The sequence below is a fragment of the Nannospalax galili genome, unplaced genomic scaffold, assembly GCF_000622305.1.
Source record: "Nannospalax galili isolate Female #2095 unplaced genomic scaffold, S.galili_v1.0 scaffold1532, whole genome shotgun sequence".
NCBI lineage: Eukaryota > Metazoa > Chordata > Mammalia > Rodentia > Spalacidae > Nannospalax > Nannospalax galili.
This window is the reverse complement of record NW_008330832.1, coordinates 263,460-279,041: the sequence shown is the minus strand read 5'-3', so window position 1 is coordinate 279,041 and position 15,582 is coordinate 263,460. Positions and strand designations below refer to the sequence as shown.

General features: G+C 35.1%; 1 protein-coding gene across 4 annotated transcripts in view; it reads left to right on the top strand.

The window, feature by feature from the left end:
• Ptpdc1 (protein tyrosine phosphatase domain containing 1) overlaps window positions 1–15,582 on the top strand; it is an 83,696-nt gene that overhangs the window by 24,260 nt on the left and 43,854 nt on the right. For 2 of the 4 annotated variants that reach the window (XM_008852647.3, XM_008852638.3), the window contains exon 2: window positions 8,990–9,074. The exons of the other annotated variants lie outside the window; for them this stretch is intronic. In XM_008852647.3, the coding sequence (XP_008850869.1) occupies window positions 8,996–9,074 (79 nt within the window). In that variant the 5' untranslated portion in view covers window positions 8,990–8,995. The remainder of the gene's footprint in view (window positions 1–8,989; window positions 9,075–15,582) is intronic. 4 annotated transcript variants of the gene reach the window in all.

Genomic DNA, 15,582 nt, shown 5'->3' with positions numbered 1-15,582 from the left:
ATCTCTCCCTCAGAGAATTAGAAAGAATACACATCTGTCAGATGGAAGATTTATAAGAAATTAGAGATCTAAATGTAGTCAGGAAAACTAAATAAAGATGATGCTATTTCTTGTTTTGCGTAGTTCTTTCACACAATTATATGCTCACATTGTGTCTGAGACAAGTGAAGCATGATTACAGTTCCTCCTTTATAGATGGGAAAACTGAGATTCAGAGCTTAAGTGATGATGGTAGTGATAACAAGTACCTTTTACTGGATGGTCATTCATATACTCATTCAACCCTGAGTCCTTACTATGTGCTAGGGCCCGGTGTATGTTATAGAGCTGCAGAAGTGGACAAAGCAGAACCCCAAAATTGCGTTTTCATTGAGCTTACTTTCTAGTAGAGGAAGACAGACACTAAACAGAATAAGTAAATTATATGCTACATCTGTTTTTATCATGATCCTATTAAGAAAAATAAATGAGACTCATTTAACGTTTAAGTTATGAGGAGGTGATTTTCAAAGTGGGGTGACATGAGCTGGGCATGGTAGCACATACTTATGATCCCAGCACTTGGGAGATAGAGATATGAGGGTCGGGAGTTCAAGGTCGTCTTCAGTTACTTAGAGAGTTTGAGTCTAACCTGGACTACATGAGACCATGTCTCAAAGGCAAAAAAAAAAAAAAAATTACATGACAGGGATGAAGTTAGCACTGGCTGCTGTGTTTTGGAAAAGTCTGAATTAAGTAGCAGACATGGAGTCAGGTCTGTGTATAAGCATTCACATCATGTTTAAAATTACCCAACAATTATGTTGTGAGTCTCAGAGATGTCATAGTATTGCCCAAATTACAAGGCTAATATGCGCCAACTCCCCTACTAAAAACACATTTGGATTTTATAATCTTAGATGGTTGCATTTCTGTTCTGATGGGAGAAAGGAGTCTAAAGTTTCTGGGATCAGTCTTTCAGAGAGCATTAAGATTTGGATGAATGTTCACAGATTATCTGTACATAACAAAATGGATTGGAAAATCTTGCTGCAGAAAGGAAGATTTGCTAAGTTTCTTGCAAACAAATGAATTATAATTAGAAATTAATAGTGCTGAATTCAGTACAGCTGGTCTAAAATGAGTATCAGTGAATTTCTTATGATTTAGTGTGGAGCCTGTTAAGTAAAACTTGTGGGAGCCCTTTGATTTGGACTGCATTCTTGTAGTAGGGCCCCCAAACCAAACCAAAATGGAGTTAGTGTACTAAGTGCCACATAATTAAACTGAAATTCAAAACCAGAAAGTCCCCCAAAGGGTCAGTTTTTTGGGAAAAAGAAAAAGAGAAAAAAACAAAAAAACAAAAAAACAAAAAAACCAAACCCAAAACAACAACAAAAAACACCGAGGAACCAGGAAGATTCATAGCATCCAGTAAAAAGGGTCCTCATCAGCCAAGCATGATAACATAGATCTTTAATCCCAGCACTCAGGAAGCTGAAGCTTGAAAATTTCAAGTTTGAGGCCAGCCTGGGCTACATACTGAAATCCTGTCACATAAAAACAAACAAAGGTAAGGTAGGTAGGTAGGTAGGTTCGGCCTGACTTCCATCTAGAGCCAATCCTCCTGCCTCAGCCTCCTGAGTAGCTGGGAATTACGTGTGTGTGTGTGTGTGTGTGTGTGTGTGTGTGTGTGTGTGTGTCTGGTCAGTCTGAGTTAGCATAATAGGGAAGTCCCCTTTGTAAATAGTCTGATGATAACGAGTTTACTGTTTATACTATCCTATTTCCTTGCCCCTGCTAAAGCTGCCTTATGCAAGTTAATCTTTCACCCAACAGAGCTGCTTTCGGCTTCACATGTTGCCTGGCTCATGAGTCACTGATAATAAAAGTCATTTGGTCTTCAGAACTTCAATTTGTTGAGATTTTCGTCCTTCGGTCTTTATTCTTGAGACTTTGTGTGCATAGTGGTTCAGAGCCAAAACAAGCTGAACCATATGAATTCAAATTCTCAGCTTTCCTACTTAACTAGCTGCATAACTTAAGGCAAATTATTTGACTTCTCTTCATCACAATTTTCTTATTTGTAAAATTAATGTACTAACTGGCATTTGTTTTCTTTGGTACTTAAAATAAGGTAAATATTGATGTCTACACAAAATTCTGCACACAAATGTTTATAGCAACTTCATTAATAATCGCCCAATATCCTTCAGTAGGTGAACAGATAATAAACTGTGGTACATCCAGGCAAAAGAATTTTATTCTGTGACCAAAATAAATGAGTTATCAGGCCAGGAAAAGACATGGAGGAACTTTCAATGCATATTCCTAAGTGAATGAGCCTGTCTGCAAAGACTCCATACCATGTGCTTCTAACTGTTTGACATTTTAGAAAAGGCAAAATGTGGCACAGCAGGAAGGTCCGTGGTTGCCAGAAGCTGGAAAGAGGGAGGGATGATTAGAAAGAGCATATGGGCATTTTTTAGGGCAGCAAACTACAGTGTATGGTATATAAGGATGGATTTTTTCTAAACCTATAGAACGCACAACAAAAGAGAAACCTGGTATGAGCTAGGCAATATGTCAATGTAGGTTCATCAGTGGTACTCACAACTGTCCTACTCCGTAGAAAATATTGGTTGTATAAGAGGCTGTTATGGGAGAGTAAAAGGATAAGGGGGCACATGGTCTCTTGCTTTCACTTAGTTTTACTGCAAATCTAAAACTGCTCTAAAAAAATCGGGCTGGAGAGATGGCTCAGTGGTTAAGAACATTTATTGCTCTTGCAAATGACCCAGGTTCAATTCCCAGCACCCACAAGACAGCTTACAACCACCTGTAACTATAGATCTACAGGATTGGACACCCTCTTCTGGCATCCACAGGCTCCTGCATGCACTTGGTGCACATACATAAGCTCAGGCACATACACATAAAATTTTTTAAAAATCAAGTTTAGGGGCTGGTGAGATTGTTCGAGTGGTAAAGGCACTTGCTGCCAAGTCTGACAACCTGAGACCTATATGGTGGAAGGAGAAAACTGACTCCAAAAAGTTGCCTCTGATCTGTACACATGGACTGTGGCATGTGCATGCTCCCTCCTAAATACTTACGTAAATAAGTGTAAAAAATAAAGTCCACTAAAAAAGGGAATAGTAGTACTACTTAATGCAATGGGGTGTGCTAAGGATTAGATAAGGATATATAAAGGAATTGGACCTGACATGGTGTGAGCTAATGTCATTTGGTTATTAATGTGTTGTGAATGAGGATAAGATATATTTTCGTGTGAGCATCAGAGTAACTTATGTGACTTGGGTAATTTCAAGTCAGGTACTTGAGCTTCTATAATTGCTGTCTAGAATTTCACCGTATCAACAGTGTTACCCATAAGAGTGGGTACAAGACCTCACACATAACAACTTAGTGTGTAAATTAGTAATATATGAATGTGGTGTTCTTCCAGAACCCAGACACTTTGGAAGTGGGGGCAAAGAATCTGCATCTCCACAAGCATTCAGGTAATCCCAAAGGTGGAGTACTGGAACTTTTGGTGTCAGCTAAAGGTTAGAGTACTTGTAACCTTCCAGACACTTGCTTAATGCAGTGCCTCACAATTTCTCTCCAAAAATCATGCATGGAGGTTTGAGTATAAAACACCATTGCATCTAGAAAATAGAAGAGAAAATAGAGAAAAATAGATTATTCAGTATCCCACAACCTATTCTCTGTAGAATGAATTTTTTATGAAGTAGAGCATTACTTCGTGACTACTCTTCTTTAACTGTGAGTAATAGTTCACTGTTATACATAAGTTTTAAGTAGTAGATACTAATTCTGAAGAGTTGAGTCATTTGGGGGGGGGGATTTTAGGGATAAAATCAAACTGTGGATAGAGTGAGGAAAACATTTGTCATTGACTCAGGAAGTGAAGTTACATAATGTGTGGTTGCATAGTGAAGTGTCAGGATTACTATTCAAACCCTTTCTTCTTGTTCTGCAGCCAGGCACATAAATTCAGTTGTGAATGGTGGTAATGTTTTCTTAAGACTTCTTGGAAGTGCAACCATTACCAAACTCCTAGCAGGACAATTGGAGAGGTCATGCATGGAATCTTTTACAAGTTATTTTAAGATAGAAATAAGATGAAATGACTAGGAGGGGAATAAAGCAAAAAAAAATTACAGTATTGTTTTATAAATTAAAATAAGCATTTGCTAAATACCTTAATGCTGGGCATTGCTTTAGAAATATATATGTGTGCACATACACAAATCTTTCTCATTCTTATAACCTATGAAAGTAGATTTACAATCCTTATTTTCCAAAATAAAGCTCAAAGCAGTTCATATACATGACAGTTGAATAGCTAAGATTTAAATATAGTACTTTTAAGTCTGTAATATAGTTAACTTTAATTTTTGATCAGCAATTATGTACAATTGGACTATAACATTTTTTATGCAAAAGCAGTGTACAGTGAGCACCATTTCAGAGAGCCAAGATTTGAGCTATGCAAAGATGAACAGGGATATTTCTGTTCCTAACAAAGATGAAATAAGGCAGATGTATCTCTTCACCTTAACTAAAAGAACTAGACAACGTGTTTAAAAATCATTGGGAAACTGGCATCTTAGAGCTTCAATCTCTTAGAGAAGAGTTGTAAACACAGTTTAGGGTTGCACTAGCTGCCTCCCTGGGGGCAGCTTCCAGACTTGAGCTTAGGGAGGAGACCCAGACCAGCCTTCTCAAAGATGCAGAGGGCAGAGCTCAGTGTGGCCAAAGTAGCTAGCATTTGTAGTTAATGTCTCAGAAGGGATGGACACTCTACCCCAGAAATTTGCAAAAAGTCATTGAAGCTTTGCTGGCTTAGGGTGTTTAGTGCAGTGTTGATCTGTACAAACCATGTGAGGCCAAACAAATACAGAAAAGCAGTGAATCAAACAGTTCCCTAACTTTCAGAGCACTGGCAGCAAGTAGTTCCTTCTTCCCCAGCCAGAGTGGGAGGGCCTCCTGACTCCTAGCAGCAGGTAGGATCCTTCGAAAGATGTGGCCTTAGCAGTGGGTTTAAATTAACAAGTAATGACCAGGGAGGCAACCCCAACAAAAATTTCAAAGAAAATTTCCAAAGGATCCAGTTAACCCCTTTAATTCAGATCGTATCACTCTTTCACCTTTTAATAAGAAAAAAGTCAGTAGTTAGAACCTGGCAGAAAAGTAACTGGGATTTCCTTGAGGAAGGTAGATAAGAAGGGGTTAAGAAAGGTAACACAGGAAAAAGTGTTTCAGATATTTAGCCAAGAGGAAAACTTGTTGAATTTCTAAAGCAGTGAAACTGAGGAAGCCAAATTCCCAGATAAAGGCAGATGGGCAACTACAGTGTGAAAAAAGGAATCTGCATGGTGTCCTCTAGGGCTGTGCAGATACAAGTAGGGCTGACTTTCTGTTATAACTCAGAGTGAAGGTCTTATGATAGTCTCTGCTTCTCAAATTGACATTTTATCATATATATAAGACTTTTGAAAATTGACAATGTAGCTCAACTAACCAGACCATTAAGGAAAACTTTTCTTTCTTCTACGTTATTTGTTTGTTTGGGGAAAGTTTTTGCAGTGATAGGGATTGAACCCAGGGCCTCTAGCATGCTAGGCAAGTGCTCTAGCCTTGAGCTATGTCCTCAGCCTCTTTCACTGTTTTTCTAGAATAGAATAGTTACTTCTTGATAAAAAAAAGTATGTGCTCAAGTAAAACATAGTCTTGAAGCTTTATAATTATAATTTTCAAATTAAAAAAATGTTCCACTGTTTTTAAGAATTTTGAAGGTGTATATTTCATTCTGTAAATCATTACATTTTAGTAATGTTACTAACTTAAAACAAAGGGATCACACTTACTATAGCAAAATAGGAGTTAATTAAACTGGGATTTAGATCTTCAGTTGGAGAAGACTTTTATTATTAGGGAAGGAACCAGAGCCAGAAAACAAAAAGGAGAAATCGAAAAGTTCAGACAATATGTAAAAGAAAGGATGCTAGGAACACATACGTTTATCGTAATTAGGACATAGTAAACTGAGTTTTTAAAAGATTTGCTTCATATATGATAAAGAAGAGGTAGCATTATAAAGAGTTTAGCTACAGAAACTGTGTAATGTCAGTTACTGTTCAAACAAAGCTCTAGAGAGGGTGTTCATGCTCAGGTTTCTACTAAAGAACTTCTACAGCTTTGAGTTTCTGGAGGGCTACTTGTAAAGAAAATTTTAAGGTTATTTACAATCATACTCCTTGTGACATAGGATATAGTAATAATAATAAATACTTTTTAAAAAAGCTGTGTGAGACATGAACAGACTCAAACTCAGTCTAACATCACTGTTCCATTTAACAAATAGTTCTCTAGAGGCATTAAGATGAATCAATATGACTCCTCCTCTCATGAGTTAGAATCCCAATTGTGTCAAAATTCCAGGATTCCAACATGGCTATAATTATTTTTCTCATAAAAATATGCTTTAAGAGTTCATATTTATGAAAAGTTATATGGTAAAATTTTCCCTGGAGTTTGGTCCCAGGCATTGGGACCAAGGCCTCTTGCATGCTTAGCAACTGTCCTACCATGAGCTACATTCCTCATCTCTTCTAAGTCTACTCTTTTTTAAAAAAATGATTTCCGGAAATTCATCTATTGTATTTGGATCATATTCAGACCCCCTGATTTCATGTCTTCCATTATTGTATGTCTTTTAAAAATTAAGCTTTTATTTATTTTTAATGAATATCCTTTCAAATTGAGTTTTTGCTAAATTCCCTGGAATAGCTTGAGTCTGTCTACTTCATATTTGCATGTAACATTCATTTGAAATGCTAAGCACATTATAAAGTTTTATATTAACTAATATGAAACCCAAGTTGTGACACGATGAATATTGCAGAAAGAAATTTTCCTTTCTATGTCATTTTGGATCATCCTATGATTTTGATCTCTGTATTCCTTTTGAAGGGATATAGTTTTATCAAATTGGACTTAATTTTAAGTTTTGGGACCTTTTGAGCTTTTAGAACTAATTTTAATAGTACAATTTTAACACATTTGAAAATATCAAGGGATTGCTCAAATTATTGGTGCAGGAAATTTCAGTAAGTTTTTTGAGCCTTGCAAGACTTTGTACACATTTATTGAGCTGAGTAATAGTATTAGATTCCTTGATCATTGATGCTCAAACAAGAAACAATTTTTCAACAATAAATAAGCCATCCCTTTGCACTAGACTATCTCTCAAACCTTCACAGTGATTTTCACTCCAGGGTTCTCCATTTTCAGGGAAGAAAGGGATAAAATTGTTCATTTTTTTTCACCTCTATATTTATATAAGGTGGTCTCTGTACCATACCTCTTAAAAAGAGATTATCTATACATTGACCAGCATACAGGAAGGAACTGCTAAATTTCTCCCAAGGTTGTATTCTCTTCTGTAGGGGAGAAGAAACGTTATCACTTCAGTCCTAGTACTATGGCACTTCACGAATTATACAATCTTGAAAATCTGCTGACCATATAATTCACAAACTCCCTGCCTAGCATGTAGTATAGGACTTTAAAAGAGATGTGCACTTGTAGAGCATAGTTCTTGGTGCTTCTGTGGAGGCTGGGGTTTTGTTTGGTTGGGTTTGTTGGTTGGTGCCTCACTATGTAACCTCATACTTGAGATATTTCTACCTTAACTTCCCATGTGTAGTTGGCCTTTTTGAGGACATCAGTATGTGTACTATCTCAGCTACATCTCTAAGAATTCTGCCAGCCAGACATCTAGTTAGTGCACTGCACATGTGGAGAATAGAGACAGTGTTTAAGAATCCACTATGATGGGAAACACTTCTAAAACCAAAAATAAAAACAAAAAATAAGAGCACTAGAGGACCCAGGTTCAGTTTCCAGCACCTACATGGCAGCTGACAACTGTCCTTAACTCTGGTTCCAAGGGCTCCTATGCCCTCTTGTGGCCTCTACTGGCATTGTATGACATGGGTGCACTTACATGCAAGCAAAACACTCATACACATAAAATAAAAATAAATTTAAAAAAGTTAAAAACCAAAAACCCCTCTTCTTTCTGTTAGAATTTTTTCCTAAGTAATTAAAATGTACCTAAGTATATGATTGTGAATGGGAAAATAGGGCACAGAAATCAGGTATGGCCAATTTTGTATTTTCATTTTTGTGTGACTTTTCAGGATAAATTCAAAGTCAAAATGTTTCAAAGATGAGTTGGAGAGATGATTCAGTGGTTAAGAGCACTAACTGCTCTTGCAGAGGACCCAGGTTCAATTCCCAGTACCCACATGACAGTTAACAACTGTCCTTAACTCCAGTTCCAGGGGAATCTAATACCTTCTTCTGATCTTTTCAGGCATTGCACAACATGGGTGCACTTACATACATGCAGGCAATACACCCATACACATAAAATAAAAATAATAAATAAAAATTTTTAAATGTTTCAAAGAAAGTTTCCACAGTTCAGTCCTAAATAACAATCCTAAATAAACCTTTTAAAAATTTCTGCACAAATCCAGCATTTGGATTTGTTTTATTTATTTATTTGTATGTGTATGTGCTATACATGTATGTACACATTTGCTCATGTGAGTGCAGATCTGTGCATGTCATAGCACACATGTGGAGGTCCGAGGACAGCCTTGAGTATAAAAAGTTATTAGTGAGATAGTTTACATTTTTTGTACTAAATTTCAAATTTTTCTGTATTATCTTTACAGTTGGATATTTGAACTATTTGCCTATTTCAAGTAATAGGCAGCTGGGGATGTGGCTCAGAAGTAGAACACTTCTTTAGCATTTGTGATGCCCTAAGTTCAGCCATGCAAGGGAAGGAAGGAGGGACAGAGAGAGGGATGGAGAGAGGGAGGGAAGAAGGAAGGACCACGTAGTTACTGACTGCCATATTGAACAGCAGATGTCTAGCATGATAATCTTTTCCCCTCCCCAACAGATTACTATGGCTGCAGGAGTCTTGCCACAGAATGAAAAACCGTATTCTACTTTGGTGAATAACAGTTATGCTGAAAACATGGAAGGTAATATCTCTTTAGTATACTTTTTGTTTCTTGAGTGAACTCATATTTAATAAAAAGCAGGTATGTGAATGGATGCAAAAGAAAAAGCTCTGTTCTCCATCTCAGAAGCCCAAATCTAGGTATTGTTTAATGCCTTTTCTTTCTGTCTTACCATTTTGCCCTGTTAGAATTCCTTTTCAAAATCTTGAATAATGCTTTTGGCCTTTTGAGAAAGGGATGTTGCAACAGTGTTTGTCTCCTGAATTATTATCTTAGACTGAGATTATACATTCATTCCTGTTATCAAACGCCTACTTGTGAACCAGCCATTCATTTCTTTCTCTTTCAGTTACTTGAAAGTATCACTTATAAAGCACATTCAGAAGCACTCAAGCCTTACTTCTCCAGTGGTTTTTCCTCTCCTTTATCCTCTTTGTCTCCTTTGTGGGAACATTGTTTGGATTTCTCTATGATACCCAGGCAAGGAAGCATACTATAACCTCTATTCATGTTGCCATACCTGCCTCTCATTTTTTGAAGTTTGAGCTGGGAGATGCCATAATTCCTCTCTGGCCTTTTTGACTGTGTCAGTCAACTTTCCATTGCTGTGACAAAATACCCAATAAAAATCAATTTAGGGGAAACATGGAATTTGGGGTAATCTGAATCTGTGTTCCCGGGCATGGTCACTCATATTTGGCTCCAGAATAAACTACTCTTAGCCCCTTTGAGGTGAGAGTTATACTTTTGCATTGACAGTTTATAGTGCCCAACAATGTGGGGCCCCAAGAATTATCTGCTTTTCATCAGAGGAGTCACCTGGATGGAGCAGGTACTGGCATGGATCCATTGAGTCCAGCCATCCAATGGGGTCTCCTTGGGTGGATAGTGGTGAGTTCTTTCTGGGGCTCTCAGACCGCCCTTGGTTTGGTTGACAGTCCATTTGTTTATTCTGAGCTGGTTGTTTAAGGATCCTATTTATTAGATACCTTTATTGTTTTTTGGTTTGCTTTTGAAGTGTTTGCTTTAGGTATCTATGTTGTTTGTTTGCTTTGAAAGTATTTTGGTTTCGACATTCGGTTTGGTTTTTTGTTGCTTTTAGGCAAACTTCTTAAAAGCATGTTTGATTCTGACCATTTGTTAAAATTTGCTAGCAGTATTTTTTTTCCTTTCTTTTTTTTTCCCCTCTCTGAACGCTCCTCCCATATCTAATCTAAAACATGGAGAAATGTTTTGAGAAAAACAGGTATTTTGTATTCCAGCAGGTTTTAGGGTTGATTAGTATGTTCCTTTAACTTACAAATGTAGGAAAATGTAAATATCCAACTTAAGGTAGTCTGTCAATTTTAAGGCACCTATTTGTTTAGATATTTGTTTGCTTGTGTGCTTTTAAAGTGCTTGCTTTAGAGTATCCATTTTTGTTTACTTCAGAAGCAACTTGTTTCTGATTGCTTGGCTTGTTTTAATGTTGGTGGCTTCTAGAATGTTGAAGACATTTTGGGTTTTGTTTGTTGCCTGTGGTGGTTCTGTTTGTTTTTGATGTTTTGATTTAGTAGGCCTTTGTCTCCAGACAACTCCTCCAATACCTAAATTTGCTTTTGTTTTTTCCTATGATATCTCCTGGCTTTTTGCAGCCTTGACACCTTTAGCTTAGGTATTATGAGTGCCTGATTATAAAGTCACCAAAGACAAGAGGTGCTGTTCCTTCCACTCTTACAGAGTGGGGAGTTCAGGGGGAACTCCCCAGGACGAGTAACAGCCTCATTAGGGAACCCATAAACATACACCATTCCTGGGTCAGAAGGAACTTTGTTAGCTCACCCAGGAAGACACACATAAGGGTTGATCACCCAGTGTCTTGAGCACCCTCATGTTCCCAACCGTGTGCAGGAAACTCCAAGACCCAGTGGGAGAAGACGGTCTTAGTGTGAAAGCTGAGAAAGTCCATCCCAAAAAGCAGCACATAAACAAAATCCAAAACACAAACTCACAGCTAGCATAGAAAGGCTGCAATTTTTCAGGAGAAAAGAAATAAATTAGTTAATAAAATGAAAAACAAGTTTTCCAAAAAGGAGGAAGTGTTTGAAGGTAAACTGCCACCTGACACTATAGCTGGCTTTATGTATGATGATTATGAGCTTTCAACTTGCATGTATTTGGAAAAGTGGGGAGATCTAACCAACGATAACTTGGCCCTTCAGTGGGGAATATTTAATGCTCCAAAATTGGGATTTTTTTTTGACACACTTAACTAAAAGTCCTAGGCAATAATATTTTAAACCATCACATGGGCAGTCTGTTTTAATTAAAAAGTAAGATGGTAAAATTATAAAAGTGACAATTTACAAAAATAAGAGCTCTAAGAAAAAAACATGAATAAAGGGAAAATGTTAAAATTTAAATTAATTAAAAATTTTTAGAGATTGAATCAGATCTCTAGGTAAATTCTAAGACTAGTCTTATCTTTCTCTGACCTTACCCTCTGTTCTTTATCTCCTGGCACAAAGCTCTGTATGCACATAGATTATGGCCTGCTTTAAGAAAGACTACTTTTCTTCCAGGATGGTTGGATATATTTCACTTTCTCTTCCTTTGAGCTACTTGTTTGTCCTTAACTCTCCTGTCTAAGTCTACATTAAAATTGTCTTTATTGTACTAGCTATTCTTAAAATTTCCCTTCATAAATTAAAGCCAGGAATGCTGGTTTGGCTTAAGTAGAGTTCTCTATGGCTTAGAACTCCTTAGGTTCCTAATGATGACCAGTGACAGCTATGTCTCAGTCAGTCCTGAAGTCTCTGATGCTCATGGTGAGATCCATCTTGAAACATTATTGGTGAGTTTCTCATCTCTCACATGTATAATCTACCCTGTTAAGCACTTTGAGTTCCTTTGCTTCTGTTTCTCTGGTCGGAAAAAAAAAAAAAAAAAAAAAAAAAAAAACACTTAAAAATCCCGTAGAGTCATTCATAGCCTGCTACCTGAGTCAGATACGACATCACGTGGCTCTTTCTGGGGAACATGAACAGAGCTGACTCCCAACAAGGCCTAAGCCAGTCTCTTGCCTCCAAGAGAACACCCTGAGATAACTACATCCTGTTATTCTTAACCTAAAGTCTTAATGTTTCCTTTACTGTCAGAGCTATAGCCTCTAATTTATATTATGCTAATAGCTTATATAAGGAAACCCTACTAGTTTCACATATAAAGGCATCCCTCCTGTAAGAGACATCAAATATTAGTCTTCTCTCAAACCCTGCAAAACTTAGAGCTTGGGTTTATGACAAGATATTCTAATCTTTTAATCCCACCACACCTCACACCACACCTGAAGCATTCCTGAACCTGATGGCCTGGGGCAGCTGAGTTCTTTAGATTTCCTCTCTCAATGCACCCTTATGAAAAAGTGAAATCTGCTTTGCCAAGTTTCTATAGCTTTCTCCACATGTTCTTTGTGAGGTATTGATAGGGTTCTTAGATAACCCTATCTAAGGGTTGTTTTATTTATAACAACCTTCAATTATTTAGCTCTTAAAAAGAGAAAGAAATATTATCTTAAGAGTCTACATTGCAAACTTCACCCTTTCTTTTAGGCCACTAAGTCATTTTTTACATATTAAAAACTAGAGAAATAAGCTTTCTGCCTTCTCTCACTCATTGGTGCACCCGGGTTTCACAAAACTATGTTATGTGTATGATAATTGTATTCATATGTTGTTTGTGTCAATTTTTTTTAAAGACTGTGGCCACTTCAGGTTTGTTTGCTTTTTTATTTCTTCCTCTTTATTTTTATTGTGCACAAGAATTATTATTTTTATTTTTTTGACATTCAAGATTAAAATGCACATGTGCAGATTTATAGATGTATTTTGCTAATGTATTAAAAGGCCTGCTAAATACATACTACATTATAAACTTGAGTACTCTAAATATCTACAAAAAAACCCTATTATCTTTGGGTCTATTAAATGTTCCACAAAAATCTTTCAATGCTAATTGTTTATACTAAATGGCATTCATTAAAATTATAAGATAAATATTTCAGTAATCTATAAAATCTAACTATATATATAGATTTTGATTAGGATTTCCTTCCCCAACATGTTCTAAATATATAGATAATTTCAATTATGTAATAGTCAGAGATAGCGATTGTTTCTCTTTCAAAAATATTTCTTAATATGAAATTACTAAATGTAAGATTTTATTAAAGATAGATTACATGTAAAACAAATGGATATATATATATATGTTTTCTAAACATATATATATGTTTCCTTTTCATAATAAAAATTACAGGAGATACATTCTCAACAAAAATTAATTACAAGATCTTGGTAGCTAAAAATCTTTTATATATGACTGCATATGAATACACTGTCTACATGAGCTTATGTTTAAATATATATATTTTTTCCTTGGTATCAGATTGGCTTATAAATAATCACTCATGTAAACTGATGCTGTTAAATTAGCCCAACTTCTTTTGTCTCACAATAAAACTAAAATTTTAAGGGAACAGGTTCCAAGTCCAACAGACTTAAGTTAACATAACTACACATCCAGTACTCAATGTGACCACTTTGGCAAAGCAAGTAGAAATGATTAATGGTCCTACATCCTTTAAATCTAGATTTTAATATGAATTTTTAAGTTTAAGACAATCTATAGTAAAGTCTGATCAAGATGTTATCTCCTTTATCCTTGTCTCAATTCTGGTTCTATAGCACGCTCTCCTTATATGCTAAACTTTTATTCCAAGGATTATGAAAGATCACTTATCTCTGCTTTAGATATATTTTGTATGTATGTTACATATTAATGAATATAAGCATTTTAGGACTTTTAGATAACTACTGCCTCTTTAAAGTCAACCAACAGGGTTGACAAGGTACGTATCTTTGCCAAGTGTATATAAAACAGTTCTAAACATAAAAAAGAAAATTGGTCATTTAAAAATACCTGCATCAGGGTTTACATCTTAAAGTTTAAGACTTCTTAAAGTTTATAACTAATCTTAATGTGTTACATTATAATAATTATTTAAGATAATTGTTCATCTCTGCTTTAAATTTAAACATGTAGTGTAAATACTTGTTAATTGATTAATATAATTACTATAATTGTAAACATATGGCAATAAATAAATAAGTAAAGTCAAAGGCCAAAATTTTATCATCTGGATGCCTCAAAACCTAATGAGAAGTGAATTTTTTCTTTAACAAAAATTATTTCAAAGTTCTTGTTACCATAACTTCTCTTTAACAAATAATTAAATTGGTGAAAAAAATAAGACTTTTAATATTTTTACCTGTCTTTATTACTGTTAGATATTTAAGAAGCCATATATATATATATATGTTTTCTATGTTTTGGATATCGCCTCCTGGATTTTCATTTAAAATTATCATATTTAAATGTTTTATAATCAAGGTAAAGAAAATAGAGATCAAAAGGTTATAAATATGAGATTTTTGTTGTTTGTTTGACAAAGGAAAGTTAAAAAATATATATATATTTGGATTTGTATGGCAGAATATTTTTCTAAATGGAAGAGAATAAAAATAATGTTAAAAAATTAATTAGTATATTGTAAAAAAAATTAAGAAAATTGAACTTAAAGCAAGTAGAATTATAATTAAGTTGGCTATAATACAAAGATTATTAAATTTTAAGGTCAAAATTCAATACCTTGAGACAAAATTAATGCCTCAGTATTAGTTACAACAAGTTTTCTTAAATGTTAATTTGCTTTAAAAAAAGGACTTTAAAATATGATTGCTAAAACTTCAAAATTAGTTGCAGAATGTTCCTTAAAGAATAAAGAAATTCAGAGGATTTCATCAACTAAAAAAGAACCATCACATAAAATACTCCATTCAACTGGGGAATAAAGACTGTATCCAGATACTTCTAACCTACTCCTGTACTACAAAATTCAAGGATATGAACTTTAAGAGTCTCATGTACCAACTTCATCTAAAGGACTCATTCATATGGATTTCAGAGATACTAGGTGAGACTCATCTTCAATTAATTGATGGTCAGGTACCCCCAAGTAACTGAACATTTCTCTCAAATTTTGTTCCTTAAACTCCTTTATACTTAGCTATTTTTAATGGTTTCTAATATCTAAAAATTCACTTAGTATATGCCTAAATTATAAAACAATGCTAATTTTGGTTTAAATTCAGTTATAAATGCTTACCCAAAACCCCTACCATACTCAATTAGTTTTCACGTTTAAAGGATTTAAATGTTTTTACTCTTTGTAAAAAATATATTTTCCTAATTATTCAGTATAATTTGAATAAAAAGCCCAATTTTCAAATTCAAATTTGTGTATATACATATTATATATATTTGTATATTAGGTACATAGTATATATGTATATAGATACGTATTTTTTCCAAACCAAATTCAACCAATTAGACTAAAAGTGCCATAAAATGTACTCCAATGTTTAACCAGTAACTACAGGCTTACTTTCTCTCAATAGGAATACCCAAAGATTTGGGTTAAGTCTTCTTG